This window comes from Panthera tigris, chromosome C2, assembly GCF_018350195.1.
Source record: "Panthera tigris isolate Pti1 chromosome C2, P.tigris_Pti1_mat1.1, whole genome shotgun sequence".
Taxonomy (NCBI): domain Eukaryota; kingdom Metazoa; phylum Chordata; class Mammalia; order Carnivora; family Felidae; genus Panthera; species Panthera tigris.
Window position 1 is genome coordinate 48,542,285 of NC_056668.1, and position 18,973 is coordinate 48,561,257.

An 18,973-nucleotide genomic window follows, 5' to 3' on the forward strand; every position below is an offset into this window, starting at 1 on the left:
CTGGAATATAGGCACACTCATTCATTGTCAGTATATTATCGATATCTACATTCATCTGATGGCTGAGTTAAGTAGTTGCAACAGAGAACATATAGCCTGAAAAGCTTAAAATATTTACTACCTGACCCTTAAGTGAAAAAGTTTGCCAACCTCTGATCTGTAAGGAGATGGAAACTGATACTGACACTAATATTGGAATATTGGACACTAATATTGGAAGTTATTCCACACTGAAAATACAACATACCATATTTTCTAAACTGCCTTTCAACCAGTGAACAGTATAAAAAGTGCCAAAAAGTACTCTACCTGCCATTTTCCTTGGGGGACCTGAAAATAAAAATTCAAAGTGTTAAGTAGAGTTTGAGACAGTTATAATTGTCACATCATTCATCAAAGTGCAAGTTCTTAATATATTTCCTCTAAAATGTTTCCTTAAATCAAAATGCTTATATAGTATCGGATGCTGAAAAATGTCTGTAGATTGAAGGAAGTGAACAAAGGCAGAGAGAAGATTCTATTTTAAAAATAATAATATTTACTGTCTTTAAACTTACTTTTTAAACCACTCTTATAAGGTTTTCTCTTTCTAAATAAGCATTTTTTTTTAGTAGATCAGCAGAGGACTCCAGTTGTTGGCATTAACAAAATTAGGAAACTTTTTTTTGGTAGATAATGAGTTTTGTAGTTTAAAATCAATGAAAAGAAAATAAGGTCTTATACAGAAAAGGGCTTAAGGGATTGGGAAAGGTCAGGACTGACTAAACTACAGGATATTGCATAGCCTTTAAAATTCATTAATTTTATGTAACAGACAGTTAACAGAACTTCCCATGTGGCAGAAAACTGTGCTAAGTGTTTTACAAAAATTAATTCATTTAATCCTCATTAAGATTATCAAGAGCCATTAGAATCCCCATTTTACAGGTAAAGAAACTGAGGAACAAAGAAGCTACATAATTTACCCAAAGTATTTCTAAAGTTTTTTTTTAATAAAGCAGAATTAATAGTAAATTATCTTTTTTATACAAATATGACATTAAAACTTGGTAATTTATCTAAAATCATCTGGCCAGGAGTGCCAAAAGCACAATTTGAACCCAGGGAAGTTGGCTGCAAGGTCATGTTGCCTTTTAGGTCACATGAGAGGGGTCTTCAGAGGCCTCACATCCTTAGGTTCTCACAGAGGCTTTGGTCACAACTGGAGGAAGTATTCTGTGAAAAGTGAGAAGGCTGAACTGGGGAGACTGGTCATGGCCCTCTCCCTTGCACAGACAACTACCTGAGTATCTTTGGGTAAATTACTGAAATTTCCTGTGCTCTGGAGTGCTTATTAGAAACAATGAAGAGTGGGGGCGCCTGGGTGGCGCAGTCGGTTAAGCGTCCGACTTCAGCCAGGTCACGATCTCGCGGTCCGTGAGTTCGAGCCCCGCGTCAGGCTCTGGGCTGACGGCTCGGAGCCTGGAGCCTGTTTCCGATTCTGTGTCTCCCTCTCTCTCTGCCCCTCCCCCGTTCATGCTCTGTGTCTCTCTCTGTCCCAAAAAAAATAAATAAAAAACGTTGAAAAAAAAAAGAAACAATGAAGAGTGATAATAACTATCTCATAGTATGGCTATTGGGAATAAATGAGTTAATATAGATATGAAGCCTGGCACACTGTAAATGCCACGTACATGCTTGCTGTTATTGCTAGTAAACACAGAAGTCGTGACAAGAGAGGGTGCCAAGTTTAAGATGTTGGCACTATTAATTATGCTGTGAGGTTACACAGTACCCCTACTCATGCTCCCCTACATCCAAGAGCTGGGCCACAACTATCCTCCAAATGCCCCAAACCCTAAGAATACTGAGTCTAGCATGGGGGATAAGAGAAAGAGCTAAAAAAGGTATTACATTGAAATAAAGAGTGCTACTGAACATGTACATTTTTAGAGTCTGCTTACCTAAAGTCAAGTACACGGATGTCTTTATAGCCTGGTAACCCAGTAAATGCATTTTCAACCTGTTAAAAATAAAAATAAAATTTATAGCTATGTAGAAATGCGAAAAGGTACATATAAAATACTGCTTTAAGAGCTGACTATAAAGTGCGCCGTTTATAAGTGGTGGAAGCTTGTACATGTATACAGATACATAGTGGACAGAATGTTACGTAAGAAAACTATAATAATTAACCTTGTTAGAAAATAGTTTTTAACACAACACTGCCACATTTTTCTTTCACATTAAGGTTTTGATATGCTTTAATATTAATTTCTTTCCAAACTGTGAAAAGCAACTTCTTGTTGGCAAAACACTGCTTTTTCCCTTGTGGGATGAAATGTAGATAAAAGCATTAGTTTCCCCCCCAAAAAAAGCTACAATAGCATTTTTAAAGGTAATTGTTTGGATTAGAAATCTGGTGCAGCATACACACTCATAAACAGTGAAGTATTCCTTTTCTTTCAGTGTAAAGTTTCTGAAGGCATCTGTTTCCTGTTCCTACAACACGAGGGAACTGTGAACACAATCAAAATTAGAAAATAGTCCACAAGCTGAAGCTCAGTCCCCAGAAGAGAGGCCCTATTGATTGGGTGTCATGATGTAGGTTACGAAGCAGTGACCAGGTAACTAAATTGGTCAAAAGTTCAACTTAGGAGCATCACATTGACAGGAAGCAAGTAGATATTTAAGATCCAGCCATGTAAATCAATATAAGCCTAGTGAATAGAGGGTTGGAAAGAATGCTAACTGAACTAAAAATCTAAAAATAGTCAGCTCATGCATAAATATGTATTTTAACAACATTGAGCATTTAACCCAGATTTCAGAAGGTGACACTCTCACCAGAAAAGTCACAATGGAACCAACACCAGAACAAAGAAAGGAAGTTATTAATGGATTCTGGAGACATCTCTCTCTGGGCATTTGCTTTTAAAGCCAAGTCTTGATAAAATTGGGGGAATGGGATTTTTTAAAAAATCATGGTTCACCGAAAACCTTAACACCTTAAGGATAAAGAATCCAAACCCATGTAACTCTTTGGCTATCATAATTTGCCTTGTTTTATTCTCTTAGAGGAAAGACAGAGGTGCCATAATTCTTGTGGGATCAAAGTAGAGATGGAATCCGTAGAATAGGAATTCGAAAATGAGTCAGTCTCAACTGTTTCTGCTGGCAAAGTAAGTGCCTTATTTTATAGAACTAATACTGCCTGCCCACCAGCCATATCAGTCTTCATAAGATTAAAATGAATGCACCTGAAAGTACTCCGTTAACTGAAAAATGCAATACAACTGTATGTTATTATTATCACTAGGCCCATATCATTTGGGGCTTTGCCATCTCTTGAGTCTAACCACATACAGGTATTCTAATTCATCACATCTGGTTAGCTACCATACAGGTGTCCAGCTGAATCACTGCTCTTTATTAACATCAAGATTAATAATGGGTACAGCCTATTGAATGACTTCTATGTGCCTGGTGCTTTGCAAAAGCACTTCTAATCCTTGCAATAATGCCAAGAGATACCTATTTTCCCAGTTTTATAGATGAGAAAATGGAGATATCAACTAACTTACCCAGGGCCGTGCATTTGGTTATGTGACTAAATCAGAATTTATTCACCCCGAAATCTTTCTAACACCAAAGCCCGTATTCTTCCCAATGAATTTCATGCTTTCTCCTCTTCTTCTTCTCCCTTCTTCATGATAAGGATGTTACAGAATTGGGACCAGGACTGGGAAAACTGTGAAGCTCACTTTAACTTCTCAGCTGAATTAAAATTAAGGGGAATGTACATGGTATAAAGGAAGGAACACTTTGAAGGGAAGGAGACCTGATTTTCTCTTCTACTCCTAGAGGTTGAAATGACCATGAACAATTTACTCAGCCTCCTGAGCCTCATGTGTAAAATGGAGATGTTTACTCTCATGGTTGCTGTTAGCCAACAGACCAAGCAGCTTGCAGAACATAAGGCACAATGCAAGGACACTGTGTTGATGCTGTGGCTCTCTTCAGGTATCTATGCTCCCAAGCCTATCGTGCTGACCTTTTTCTCTCTGATGTCATACTTGGTGTCATCCCACGCTTATCTTACTCTTCTCATTTAAAAAAAGCAATTGCTCCTGAACCTCAATCCTCTTTAAGCAGGCTTTCTTTTTCCTTGTATGTCTTCGCGTGTTATTACCCAGGAAATAGTATTAAAGGAGCAATCCCTGTGACTGTGTCCTAAAGGGAGAGAGCTAGAGGGGCCCCCTCAATTTGCAGTGAACACAGTGGCAGAACCTTTCAGACACACAACTTCTGACTCTGCTGTTTTACACAAAGAAGTGGCTGTTGGTAGACATTTCATTGCAGGTAAGGGGATGGGGCTATAGAGATTGGCCAGGGAAGAAACCATTTCATGGTAGGCCTAGACCATTCATCACCCCCCACATCACCTCAAACCAAGAGCTATCTACCTCATAAAGTCTCTGTTGGAGATGTTTTTCAAAATGTTTATTAGACTTCCTATAAATATTCAGTCATACAGTGCAATTGTTTATCTAAACACTCAGGCTTATTAAGGTTCTTTACTCCAAGAGCAGAGAGAACCAGAGAGCTGATCCAAGACACTATCTGATGCCAGGTGGCCACTAGCCTGACTGACATTTCTTCCACATACCATACAGCCTTGCAACTTGGCCACACAGCTAGGAAAATTAATTGTCTGGCTTACACTCTCCATGTCTGATGGCTACAATGATGCTGTTTGGCTGAGAGATGCATATTTCTTTTTCTCATCTAGACACAGTGTCTAGGGAAGGAAATGAGTCCAAAGTAATGGAATTGGAAAACTTGGGCAAGGAGAGCCCCATCAAGAGGGAATGGAAAAGAAATAAACAGGAAGGAATGATGTGTCCTGTCAATGGACAGAGAGGGGAGATGGGCACTGAATGCCTCACCACACAAGAGAAAATCTACACAAGAAGGGGGCCAAGTATGGATCATTTTTAACTGAAAAAATCTTGAGTTCAAGTCTTATATAGAATTCTTCCAGAAAGTAAAGTTGCAGGATAGTCTAATGTATGATTCTTTAAAGACCTTTTTAAAAATACCTCCAACCAAGGCGCCTGGGTGGCTCAGTGGGTTAAAGGTTCAACTTCAGCACAGGTCATGATCTCACAGTTCGTGGGTTCAAGCCCCACATCAGGCTCTCTACTGTCAGCACGGAGCCCACTTGGGATCCTCTGTCCCCCCTCACTCTGTCTCTCCCCCACTCATGCTCTCTCTGTCTCTCCAAAATAAATAAACATTTAAAAAAATAAAAAATAAATAAAAATACCTCCAACCAAGGAACAGAGATAGGAAAATTTACTTTTCACTGGATACTGTTTTGTCCTTTTGGACTAGGTACTGTATACTACCCATGTGTTAACTGCCTCAAATTTTTTAATTTAGAAAAAGAATATTAAATATGAAATTAAAAGAAATTAAATTTAATGTTCCTTCAAGAAAAACAATACAATCCATGTAGTTTCTCAAAGATACGCATTTCTCCAAATACTGTCAAGTTAAAACCATGCCACAGAACATACTCTTCTTTGGCTGTGCAGCAGAAGTTTGGAAATAGTATTTATTTGTTAGCAGATGGCAAAGGTGTGAAAGGTTTTGCTTCAATTAAATAACTCATCTACCTTTCTGTGATCTTTTTACAGAATTTTCTGAAGAAGTGGCTAAGTTACAGCCCTCTGTACCAAGTAGAAGAGTTTGATTCCTTAACCCACCTTTAACCAGTCTTGTGAATATGGGAAATTTACAATCCCAGCAAAATTTCTTGTTGAAAGGAAGGAAGGAAGGAAGGAAGGAAGGAAGGAAGGAAGGAAGGAAGGAAGGAAGGAAAAAAAAGGAAAGGAAAGGAAAGGAAAGGAAAGGAAAGGAAAGGAAAGGAAAGGAAAGGAAAGGAATGGAAAGGAAAGGAGGAAGAAAGAAAACCAAAAAATCACCCACCTCTGAAATAAACTCTTCTACAAGGTGCTGGTGCTGAAAGTTGGAGGGATCCTGTAGTTCTTCCCTATATTGCTCTCCCAAAAGGTGGATACTAAACTCTGCAATCTGCTCAGTTGCTGGTTTTGTGGTTTCTTCCATGACATTCTCAATTTCATTACTAATCTGGATTTTTAGAGAAAAGGCAAAAAAAATGTCAATGTTTACTCATGCAACCAACAAATACCTACTGATTGCTATATATCAGACACTGTGCCAAAAGAAACTGCTAATGATGGCCTTTTATATAGTGTTTGACTTTGGAACTAGCTGGGTAGACTTTAAGACATAGGCTAATATTAAAATTACTGTGCATTTGTACATTCCTTTGAACACACAAAGACTGCTTCAGGGAAAGACCGGAAAAATTTCCAGATAACCACCAAAGTTGACCATCTGTGAGTTAAAAGAGTTGAGTATACTATTATTATCATCTAAAAATAGCCTAGAAGAGTTGTCCTCAAATTTTTTGGTCTCAGGACCCCTCGAACTCCTAAAAATCATTAAGAAATACAAAGACATTTGGGGTTTTTTTGGACTATCTCTATAGATATTTACCAAACAAAAAATTAAAAGAGAAATTTTAAAATATTTGTTAATTCATTTAAAAATAATAAACTCCTTGCATTGTAAAAAGTAATAACATATTTTGCAAAATAAAAAATTAACATGTAACATTGTTTACATTTTTACATACTCTTTAATTTGGTTGGCTTAATAAGAAGACAGTAGATTCTCATATCTGCTTCTACATTCAATTGGTAGCACTATGTTGTTTTAGTTGAAGTATATGAAGAAAAGTATTAAGGAAGGGAGAAATGTAGATACACATAGACATAGACACAGATATATAGATATATATAATATATATTTTGAATGTTTATTTTGTAAGAGAGAGAGCTCATATGTACATGCAAGAGAGAGTGCAGAGGGACACTCTGGGGGAGGGACAGAGGGAGAAAGAAAGAGAATCCCAAGCAGGCACTGCTGTCAGCACAGAGCCTGATGTGGGACTCGATCTCATCAATGGTGAGATCATGACCTGATCCAAAATCAAGAGTCAGACACTTAACCAACTGCACCATCCAGGTGCCCCAGGAAGGGGGAAATATATTAATAGCCTTTTCAAAATTGTACAGATACTTTTTATTTTTTTAATTTATTTTCTTAATTTACATCCAAGTTAGTTAGCATATAGTACAATGATTTCAGTAGTAGATTCCTTAATGCATCTTACCCATTTAGCCCATCTTTCCCTACAGCCCCTCCTGTAACCCTCTAATTTGTTCTCCATATTTAAAAGTCTCTTACGTTTTGTCCTCCTCCCGGTTTTTATATTATTTTTGCTTCCCTTCCTTTATGTTCATGTACAGATTCTTTTTAGATACTACACCAAACCCAACAAGTGGTAATTACTTAAAGATTAGTTGCTGTGTGGAATCTGAAACAGTATCAATGAACGTTTTGTATTCTGTAACAGTAATATCCAGGTCTTCCAGTGGCCAATGCTGTAACAATTTGAACAAAATAAATAACTGATTATAATCCAAAGAATAAAATAAATATCCATGAGTCCATATTGATAGAAATAGATGATTTAATAAATAAACGAGAGTCGACATAGTCTCTTATGGAAGAATTCCAATTAATAAATGTAAAAAGAATGAGGGAAATAAAATATCGCTACTAGAATGCTATAGTAATAACTGCTACATGGCAGATACACTTGAGCTCATCCAAGTTCCTCCATTTTGATACACAAGAAGAGGGGCTGGAATGGAAGAATGGCTAGCCTAAGGGCTCAGAGCAACCCAATGGCAGAGTCAGGAAGAGACTACAGAGGCTATGCTTCAGTGTATCATTTTTTATCCTTGATAGATCATATAATCAGACCTTCATAACCTCAGAATAGGAAAGAACCTCAATGATCCTACCATCCCTTGTGATGCTTGAAATTCTCTCTACAATATCCCTGACAAATGGCTGCTCATCTTCAGTTTAAATGTCTCTGATGAGAAAGAGTCATGATTTTCAAAGACAGACATTACATTTCATATGAAAAAGCTCTCATGGTTGGAAAGTTCTTTAATTTTTTTTTCTTCTTTGCCCTTCACAACTTGGTTCCTGCTTCCCTTTTCCAGCCTCATATTCCTCCCCTCCCCCTTTCACTATCTACTCCAGCCATGTTAAATTCCTACTTACAGACCAAGGAATGGGCTAATTCTCTCATCTCAGGCCTGAGCAGTGTTATTCCCTTTGCTTTGAGACCTCAGGCCAAGACCCTTCACCTTTCTCTTCTTCTGGTAAGTTCTATTCACCCTCAGTTCAGACCTCACTCCCATCAGAAAATTTCTCAGAACTGCCCCCTCAAAACTGACCCAGTGCTCCTAATGTTCTACTTCATTCTGCATTTGCCCTATCATAGTGCATACCATACAGAGATTATAGTGCATGTTTACTTATCAGTATGCCTCCTAAAACAGTAACAGGCACATATCAGGCACATATATTTTTCTGGCATTTTTATTAAGGTATAACTGATATATAACAAACATACATTACTTTCAGGTATACGATGTAATGATTCAATATTTTTATGTATCGAAAAATGATCATCACAATAATTCCAGTTAACATCCATCACATACACAGAAAATTTTTTTCTTGTGATGAGGACTTTCAAGATCCACTCTCCTAAGTACTTTCAAATAAGCAATATAGTATTGTTAACTACAGTTACATTATGTACTTTACATCCCCATGACATATTCATTTTATAACTAGAAATTTATACATCTTGTCCCCGTCACCCATTTCACCCACTTCCATCCAAAGTTCTTAATATTAAGCCCAAATATATTTTCCTATAAGTTCCACCACTGATCTCAGTTCTGTAATCTGGGACATATATAAAAATTGTAGTCGCCAGACAGCCTTTCAAATAAGTATAGACAGCTATCATGACTTCCCTGACTCCTTTAGCTCCTCTCCTCCAGACATTTCTCAGGCTCTTAATATCTTCCTTAGAGTGTGGTATACACAAGTGAGGTCTGATCAATTAAAACATGATAGGATACCACCTATTATAACAGATTCTATATTTCTATTAATGCAACGTACAGCTACACTAGCTTTTACTAGCTCTCCCCTAGTAACTGCATCATACTGCTGATTCATATAGAGACTAACATCAATAAAAACTCTTAGTCTTGTGTAATTTTACACAAAACTTTGCATTTTTCAATATTAAATTTTATCTTGCTAAATTTGGACAGAAACTTCCATTCCCAGTATTATCATAAAAGAAATATCCTTGGTAATATTGCTGCTACAGAAAGCCTAAAGTGCTGAATAAATATTTTTTAATGTTTCTAATGCATAGGTGGTTTGCAAGAAAGTTAAGGAAATCCTAACAGGTCAAGAAAAACAGGTTAGAAAAATCAAGAGAGATGAATCAGTGTTGCATGAGTACACAGTATATCTGCTGATCCTTTGTAACCTAGACTTTAGTTTTAAATGCCACAAAAGGGATAGGATAAAAAGTTAAAGGTCTGTACATTTTGAAAGGTCAGATCAAAGACTCCCACATAATGGTGAAGAATATAGCTACACTTCTGGTGAGCATAGAATAAGTACAGACTTATCAAATTACTATGTCATACACCTGAAACTAAAGTAATATTGTGTGTCAACTATACTTCAATTAAAAAAAAAAAAAAGATTCAGGGCACCTGGGTGGCTCAGTTGTTAAGCATCCAACTCTTGATTTCAGCTCAGGTCATGACCTCACAGTTCAGGAGACTGAGCCCCACATGGGGCTGTGTGCTGACAGCATGGAGCCTGCTTGGGCTTCTCTCTCCCTCTCTCTCTGCTCCTTCCCCATGTGTGCACGTGTGCATGCACTCTCTCAAAATGAATAAACATTTAAAAAAAATTTTTTCTAGAATAAGGAAATAAGAAATTTTCAGACAAGCAAAATCTTAAAAGGAACCAATGAGAGACTCCCACTAAGGTATTATTAGAAGCATATATTTCAAAAAGAAAATTATCCTAGAAGGGAGATCTCAAATGCACAAAAAGAAGGGCGCCTGGGTCCCTCAGTCAGGTGAGCATCTGACTCTTGATTTCAGCTCAGGTCATCATCTCATGGTTCGTGGATTCAAGCCCCACATCAGGCTTCCCACTGATAGCTAAGAGCCTGACAGGGGTCTTCTGTCTCCCTCTCTCTCTGACCCTTGCTGTGTGCTCTCTCGCTCTCTCTGTCTCTCAAAAATAAATAAACATTAAAAAAAATTTTTAATGCACAAAAAGAATTTTATGAAAATAAAATAATACACATCCAGGTAAGTATAAAACAAATTTTATGTGAAACAAACATAATACTGTCTAACTTGTGGGATTAAAAAGAAAACTAAAAGAGAAAGAAAGAACAAAAATATTTAAAAATAGAATATAAATCAGTAAAGGGATTATTTGAGTAACAATGTTCTAGTGTTCCTCATTGCTCAAGATAAGAATTAAGATTTGAAAAACTTACATTTTGCTAGATTATACATTATAATTCATGGGGTAATTTATAGAGTATATATATATATATATTATATAGAATGTATTACAAATATTATATGTAATAATATATTACATATTATGTAACATATAGGGTAACTACTAGCAAAACAGAAATGAGGTATACAGTTTCTAAAACAGTAGATGGAAAATTAGGAAAATAAGGAAAAAATGAACTGTAAAACTAACTTCGGGCTTCATTTTGAACTAGAGGTACAGGGATCTAATTCTTGTTAGGTATTTTATACTGCTTTGTTTTCTTACTGATTCTATAAATTGGCTTGAAATTATCCTCTCTTTTAGATATTAATGTTCCAATTATATACAATTCAATTATGTACAATTCCTTCATGTTTATTATAGGGAATTCTATCTCATTCCATAAATGTTCCCATACCTAAACCATAACTATTGTGCTTCAAGTTCAGATCCATGGTATCACTTTTTATTCATTCACTCACAAATATTTATTGAATGACAATATTTCCCAGCACCATCTAGTCTGGACGAAGTTGTACAGAGGGTAAATGTATTGATTCAGGAATCAACTCAGGGGTCCAATATTACTACCAGCTTTGTTCAGTGAGAGGGAAGGTGGGGAGGCAGAGTAGGCTGATGTAACATGATTTCACAGAAGTTAAAATGTTGAAATTGGAAGAAAATGTGCAAGGTAACTAAATTGCATCTTTCTAGTGAATATGTTCAATCAGAGTTCGCACTGTATTAAGTAATATAAGATTTATGAACCCCAAAATTTTAAAAATTCATATTTAACAAAATTTCCAACAAAATATTTCTATCTTCCTAGGCAGCCTGTGTACTTTCTTTTTAAAACTGAATGTTACAGAAAGTAAACTTAATATTGTTTCAGGGACAGGTTACTGTTAATAATGATGCATTTAAAAAACACGGTATTTCTTGATTTTTCAACTGCATAAAACCTACATCCTTTTCCTCTGAAGAAGACAGGGAAATAGAAGAACATAGGCAAATGACAGTAAATTATGTCACAAAGCCCACAAGTGACAATGAGTTTACCATGATAATTCCCCAAGCACAAGTCATTTCATTCACAACTTGAAGCTCTCTCTTGCAAAAGCAGATTGACTCAACTCTCCAAGGAATCTTAGGTTCTTTTTAATGTACTGGTTTTAGAATCTACATTTCCACAAAGGAAACCACATGAAGTTTTGTGCAGTTTAGCAGTGGAACATAAGTCTCTCTTAACCCCGTTCTCCATGTTAGAAACTAAATAACAAAACAGAGCATCACTCACACTCTCCCCAGGCCTCTCCTTGCTGCTCTCTGAGATACCTTCAGAGGTGGTCACCCCTGGATATGGAACACTGACAACAGCACCTAAGTAGAAAAACAAAAACATGTACATGAACGTAGTCCCTAAGTCAGAATCATATCAGGAAATAACGAAGCTGACTTCAAAACCATTCCTGTAAGTCATTTGCTTTATCATCCTGGAAATTCAGTACATTCTAACCTTAAGAAACATTTGCATAGAATCTTCCTAGAACAGAAAATAATTACAACTCATTCATTCAAGCAACAAGCATTTAAAGAGCACCTACTATATGACAGCCACTATGTAAGATTTGTTAAGGATACAGACAAAATTTTTATCCTTAAGGAGCTACCTAGTAAAGGGACAGATACTGAAAAATATAATGTTACCCGATAGGGAAAGTGGGTGAAGGTTGGACACTGGCTAGGAATTGATCATTGTTGAAGCTTGGCCTCATTGTGCTATTCTATTTTTTTGTATATGTTTGAAATTTGCAATAAGGAAAAGCTTTTTTAAAAAAATTAAAAATAAAGAAAGCAACTTCCAATTCATAGGAAATACAAAAATCAAGGAAACATGTTAAAGTACACCACAGAATGCAATCAAAAAAATCCTTACTCAGAGAAACTTGTAGAAGACAAATGACAAATGGTGGAACTAGAAAGGTTCTACCTGTTGGCATAAGCAGTGGTTACAGAGTGTTTGCCTTAAAGTAATTCTTTAGGTCATACACTTGTATTAAGTAGTTTTCTGATTTTTATTATACTTAATAATTAAAGGTCTTTAAGTACCCACAACATAATGCCTTAAAATAAATGAAAACACAATTACTTTTTCTTGAGACTCTTGAACAACATATAAGGAGAGAGAAGACTGGTACTTTTTAAATGTGAGGTGGAACGTGTGCTTGCTTACAAGATCATCTTAAACCACAAATAATTTTTAAAAAGTGAATAAATGCACAAGAACATACCTCCTGATGTTGGGGCATCACCAACAGGAACTGGAGATGACAATTCAGGGCTAAGGTAAAAAATGTTTAACATTAATAAAAATGATAGAAATATGTGGATATATTTTGGGGTTTATTTTCCCAAAAGGAACTCACTAGATCTCCAAACAAGTGTTTCCAAACCCAAGTACTGATTTAACAAGGTTTAAGAAATAAGAGTTTTCATAATTCATTTATCTTACATGTATTGATTTCTACTCAAGTAGAATCACCCTATACAAAGTACTTCCCTACTTACATTTTATCAGCCTGTTTGATTTCTTCTCAGTTATTATCACTATGTGAAATTATTTGTTGATTTATTTGTCTACTTCTTTATCTCTGTCTCTAATCTCTTAATCCTCTAGAATGGCATTGTCATGGTAGTCACTGGACTTATGTGGTAATTTAAATTAACTAAAATTAAATAAAGTTTAAAATTTTGTTCCTCATTCATACTGGCCACATTTCAAGTGTTCCACAGTCACGTGTGCCTAATGGCTATCATATTGGGCAGCACAGTAAAGAACATATCCTTCATCGCAGAAAGTTCTATTGAACAGGACTGCAGTTAAGAATATAAATTCTTTGAGATTAGGAATCTCATATTTTTACTCTGTCTCTAACCTAAAATAGTATCTAGGCATCTAGTATTTAGTAGGCACTAAATAGATATTTTTAGGATAAATTAATAAAAAATACTATTAGCCAGGCAGTGTACAAGACATCAGGAATATTGTGTGGACAAAACAAACATGATCTATTAAAGTTATAGTCTTACAGAAAATAGACAACAAATAAATGATTACAAATTTAACAAATAGTACTGGTAGGAGGGTACTTGCTGCTAAGGGGGGAAAAAAACACAAATCTCATCTCATTTGAGGGATCACAGAAATCATAAAATGTTTTTATTTATAGAAAGTCAAGCTTAGAGAAATGACTTGCTATAGGTCATACTGCTAACAGGCTACAAGTAACCAGCTATCCTTTAACCATGATGCTCTGCAACTAGAAGAAAAAATCGAAACAATTGGAAAAGTCCCTCCTCCAAAGGAAAGAAAATAGGTTTCTGCAAGTCCAAATTTCCACATACCCCCAAAATATAAAATTTAAAGTATAGTAATTTTAGGAAGTTTTAGAACTTTAAAGTTTGTGGATATGTCCTAAGGGAAAAGGGATGTTCCACTAAACTTTTACAAAGGAGTTGGATGGTGATTATATCTATTGGATGCTGATGACATTACTGTTAAGAGTTGAAAACAGTCTTCAACTTTACAAAAGTCAGCTTCCTAAGGTGATGTGATTACAGTCAAAAACGTCTCCCTCACAGACTTGCCAATGTGCCAGTGACTCCCATCTTCAGAAGCACTCCTTTAGATTGTCCTAGTGCTCTAAATAAGGTCATTGGGGGGGTGGGGGTAGGGGGTTACTCAAAGCCACCAGACAAACATGATATACATACTGAAGCATCAGTTTTACTTGAAGCATAGGCAGGTAGGGAACTAAGTAAGAACTAATGTGTAACTCAAAACATTTTAATATTAAAACAAACATGGCTATATTGTGGAGTTGACTATAAAGTTAAAGTTAGTATTAAGATATTAAGATCTTTCAAAGACATTTCATGACTGGCACTGGAGTTGGGGAGTCAACTAGGGCAATGTTCCCTAAACTCCCAAGCTTTGGTAGAAAATTTGAGAAACTGGGGCACCTGGCTGGCTCAGTTGGTGGAGCGAGTGACTCTTGAGCTTGGGGTTGTGAGTTCGAGCCCCATGGTGTGTGTAGAGATTACTTAAAAAATAAAAAAATCTTTTAAAAAAATAAAAGAAAGAAAGAAAATTTGAGAAACTGAGTTTTTACAAATCTCATAAATATTCTTCTGCTTTTTAAAAATACTATCTAGAAAGAATAACATATTAAACCATTACACTAAACCTATCACTTTTGGTTATTTTATAGTGCATTTGCAGGAAATTGCTTCTCAGTGAGCTGTCATCTAGAAGAACCTAAGGAATATGACATCTGGATAACTCATTATTATGAGTGATGAGTGGAGAAAGGGCCTAGGTGATGAGAAAGCATCAAGAGGCTTCTCAAGTTGCAGGGAATAGAGCTAAGAGCAAGTAAGATTCAAATGCATTTGAGACAGACATTAACATAATCAGGCCCGAATAGGATCTATCAGTTGTCCACAAAGTAGAACCCCTTGCCAATACCTTCATTTTATAGATGAAAAAATGAATAAAGCAATTTTTCCTGCATGACACAATGACTTGATATGGCCCAAGGCTATACTTAAAATTCCTAACAGTATCTAGTTCCCTTTTCAATAATAACACCAGCAGGAGTGAGTACACCTAGGGGCACCTGCGTGGCTCAGTTGGTTGAGTGTTCAACTCGTGATTTCAGCTCAGGTCATAACCCCAGAGTCATAGGATTGAGCCCTGGGTTAGGCTCTGTACCGAGCATGGAGTCTGCTTAAGATTCTGTCTCTCTCCCTCTGCCTCTCCTCACCGCACTTATGCTCTCTCTCTCTCTCTAAAATAAAACAAAAATTAAAAAAAAAAAAAAGAATGAGTAAAACTAAATTTATCATAAATCATGCATTGTGTTAAGTGTTTTATCATGGTTAACTCACTTAATTGTGTCAACAATCTTAAAAGGAAGATACTAATATCCCCATTTATACCTATGAGGAAACTAATATTAGAAGAGGTTAAGAATTTGCTCAGAGTCACACAGTTAGACAATAGAGGAGCTATGATGTAAAACAGGTCCATTTGACTGAGAAACCTCACTCTCACTCATCTTAATTCCTCACAACATGGCCTTTACGTGAGCCATATTGATTAGAAGGGCAAACAACATGGTTGTAATGATAACAGCTTACATAAACTTAATGACCTAAAGGTCACAGTGTGTGAGGTCCCAGAAAGAGGAAAGGAAACCCAGTCAAAGTTGGAGAGCTATGGAGAGGAACCAGCTATGAGAACAAAGAGGTCAAAGCAAGACAGAGGGGCCAAAGCACAGCACAGTAACTAGAACTGGAAGTTGGGATGGCGTGGCAAAGAAACCAGACCTCACATGGTGTCAGTCAAATTGTCCCCCACACCAAATCGCATTTGATAAATAATAAGCTACAGGGATAAGGATGAAGCATAGGAAATACAGTCAATAATATAATAATAACCTTGTATGGTGACAGATGGTAACTACACTTATGGTGGTAAGCATTTTGTGATTATATAATTGTTGAATGACTATGTTATGTTGAATGACAAAAAGTTGTATGTCAACTATACTTTAATTAAAAATTTTTTTAAATTTAAATTTAAAAAGAAATACTGCAACTAAAATAATAAGCAAATAGTTAATTAATTAAATTTAAGTTAATTCTCTAAGGAAGCATTCACAATGGAGAAGTTTGTTTACTTCAGCAGAACTAGATTTCACTTACTGAATTCAAATTAACATTATTTTAATGATGGTAAGTAGGCAACTCTCAGTAATTCAAATCATTCCAACTCTTAATCCCTCATTTTCCCACTCTCCTTTCAGAAAACAGCAAAAAACAAACACTTAACAACAAGAATCCTTTCAACATGTTCTCATTAGGTATACCTCCTGCAGAGATCCCCTAAAATGTCACAACAGAACTAGAACACAGAGTTGTATTGAGTTTGGAGACAGAAATACTAGTTCATTTCTAGGCCGAACCACAAATTTGAGGTTGTTCAGCTAAGACCTTTAGCTTCATACCAGCAACAAACAACCTCCTACATTTTCATCTCCTCAGCTCAGCCAGCACATAATTTATTACTTCACTGCTACTGCCTAATTCTCTCAGAATTCAGGTGAGACTGTATCAAAAGATAGCACAGCCACACGGAGCATAAGCATAATTTCACATCTAGATTACTACTCCCCTTGACAATTCTCTATACTCTGCTCTGCCCTTGAATCTGTTAACTGTGATCAGAACATGACACAAAAGAACTCAAGGCACAGAGCCAGGAATCCTTGTTGCTGGTCCCAGAAGTATCATTAACTTTGTGTACACCTTAGAAAAATATCTCAGTTGCTCTGGGCCTCAAGAACTTAATCTCCAAAACAGGAATACTTCCCTACCCTACCTATTTCTCAAAGGTATTGGTGAAAACTAAATGAAATATTATATGCAGAAGCATTACAAAAATATGAAATGCTAAACAAATATAAGAGAAAACAGAGGATAATGGAGCAGGGATATACATGTACCAAATAAAATAAAACATTTGCTTAAAAAAAATGTATATTTGGTTTTGTGATCCATGATAGGCATCCTCAACTACAAATGTAAGTTAATTGATGTACAAAATAAAATCCCAAAGAACAGCTCTTATATTAAGAATATCACCAGAGACCTGATAATAAACTTGGGTAATTGGGCAGAAACTCAGTTATTCACTTAACAACTATTTGGTGAACACATAACCTAGTTGGGGCTTTGTACTGATTATGGAGACTATACAGGAAGTCCAAAAGGTAGGGGGTTAAGCATTGACTGAAGCTAAGTGGAGATGCTTTCAAAATATCCAGCTATAATGGAGACAAGTGCTGGAGGAGGGCCTTTTGTAAATAGGGAACATGGGAGAGATTTGAGCATGTTTAAATGCTCATAAGGAGTTAGTAATGGGAGAAGGTGAAGACTCAGGAGAGAGAGAGAAACAATGATCGGGAGATGTCTAAGAGGTGAGATTGGATGTAGGGTCCTAAGTAAGGTGAAAAATGATTTTTTTTTTTAAGACAGCGGACAGATGATAGTAGGAGAAGCTTAAAGTGATACAGAACAGAGTATTTGATGCAAGGCTTAGGTCAGCAGGTGAGTTAGAGTTCACAGAGAAGCAGCAACTTAAATTACAGAGAACTGTGATAGGAACAATAGTGGCCTCCACATCCTTATCCCCAGCACCTGTGAGTATGTTAAGTTACATACAAAGGAGGATTAAGGTAGCAGTTGGAATTAAGGTTGCTCATCAGCTGGCCTTAAAATGGGGAGTGTAGCCAGGTTTATCCAGGTGGATCCAGCACAATCATAAGGATCCTTAAATGTGGAAGAAGAGGCAGAAGAGTGTCAGAGTGATGAAATGTGAGAAAGACTTGACCAGCCATTACTAGCTTTGAAGATGGAAGGGGGTCATGAGCCAGCAACGTGGGTGGTTTCTAGAAGCTGGAAAAGGCAAAAAAAAAAAAAAAAAAAAAAAAAAAAAAACACACAGATTCTCCACTACAGTTTCCAGAAAGGAATGCAAACCTGGCAACATCTTGAGACCCACGTCAGATTTCTGAGCTATGTAACTGTAGGACAAATTTGTATTGTTTTAAACTACCGGAGTCTGTGGTAATTTGCTACAGCAGCAATAAAATCTAATACAAGAATCTCAACACTGAGAATATGAGAGTAATCTCAAAAAAAATCATAAAAATAAATTTGAATATAGAAAAGTGAAGAACACATAAAGGGTTACAATGGATCACTACAGAACTCAAGTTGGATAGGGGAGCCTGGGTGGCTCAGTGGTTTAAACATCCAAATTTAGCTCAGGTCATGATCTTGCAGTTTGTGGGTCCAAGCCCCGTGTTGGGCTCTGTGCTGACAGCTCCGACTGGAGCTGGAAGCTGGAGCCTGCTTTGGATTCTGTGACTTCCTGCTCACATTCTGTTTCTGTCTCTCAAAAATAAATAAATATTAAAGAAAGAAAGAAAGAAAGAAAGAAAGAAAGAAAGAAAGAAAGAAAGAAAGAAAGAAAGAAAGAAAGAAAGAAAGAAGGAAGGAAGGAAGGAAGGAAGGAAGGAAGGAAGGAAGGAAGGAAGGAAAGAAAGAAAGAAAGAAAGAAAGAAAGAAAGAAAGAAAGAAAGAAAGAAAGAAAGAAAGAAAGAAAGAAAGAAAAGAACTCAAGTTGGATAAAGATGGGCTTAGTGAATTCTTAGGCCAGCCACTCCCATGGTTTCACTCCCAGTGTTACCTAACCCCAGGTCACCCCTTTCGGCAACTACCATGTTGGCAGTTTTCATCCCACCCCAGCCTCATCTGTTCTAGTTAGATGGGAACGATACTTTAAACTTTA

At 36.5% G+C, this 18,973-nt stretch overlaps 1 protein-coding gene across 5 annotated transcripts in view; it reads right to left on the reverse strand.

Moving 5' to 3' along the window:
- Nucleotides 1–18,973, reverse strand: part of IMPG2 (interphotoreceptor matrix proteoglycan 2) — an 87,543-nt gene that overhangs the window by 43,720 nt on the left and 24,850 nt on the right. For 4 of the 5 annotated variants that reach the window (XM_007095970.3, XM_042998685.1, XM_042998684.1 and 1 more), the window contains 5 exons: nucleotides 12,846–12,895; nucleotides 11,852–11,934; nucleotides 5,974–6,135; nucleotides 1,944–2,002; nucleotides 310–330 (listed from right to left, as the gene is read on the reverse strand). In XM_007095970.3, the coding sequence (XP_007096032.2) occupies nucleotides 310–330; nucleotides 1,944–2,002; nucleotides 5,974–6,135; nucleotides 11,852–11,934; nucleotides 12,846–12,895 (375 nt within the window). The remainder of the gene's footprint in view (nucleotides 1–309; nucleotides 331–1,943; nucleotides 2,003–5,973; nucleotides 6,136–11,851; nucleotides 11,935–12,845; nucleotides 12,896–18,973) is intronic. The other variant, XM_042998686.1, reaches the window with a different exon arrangement.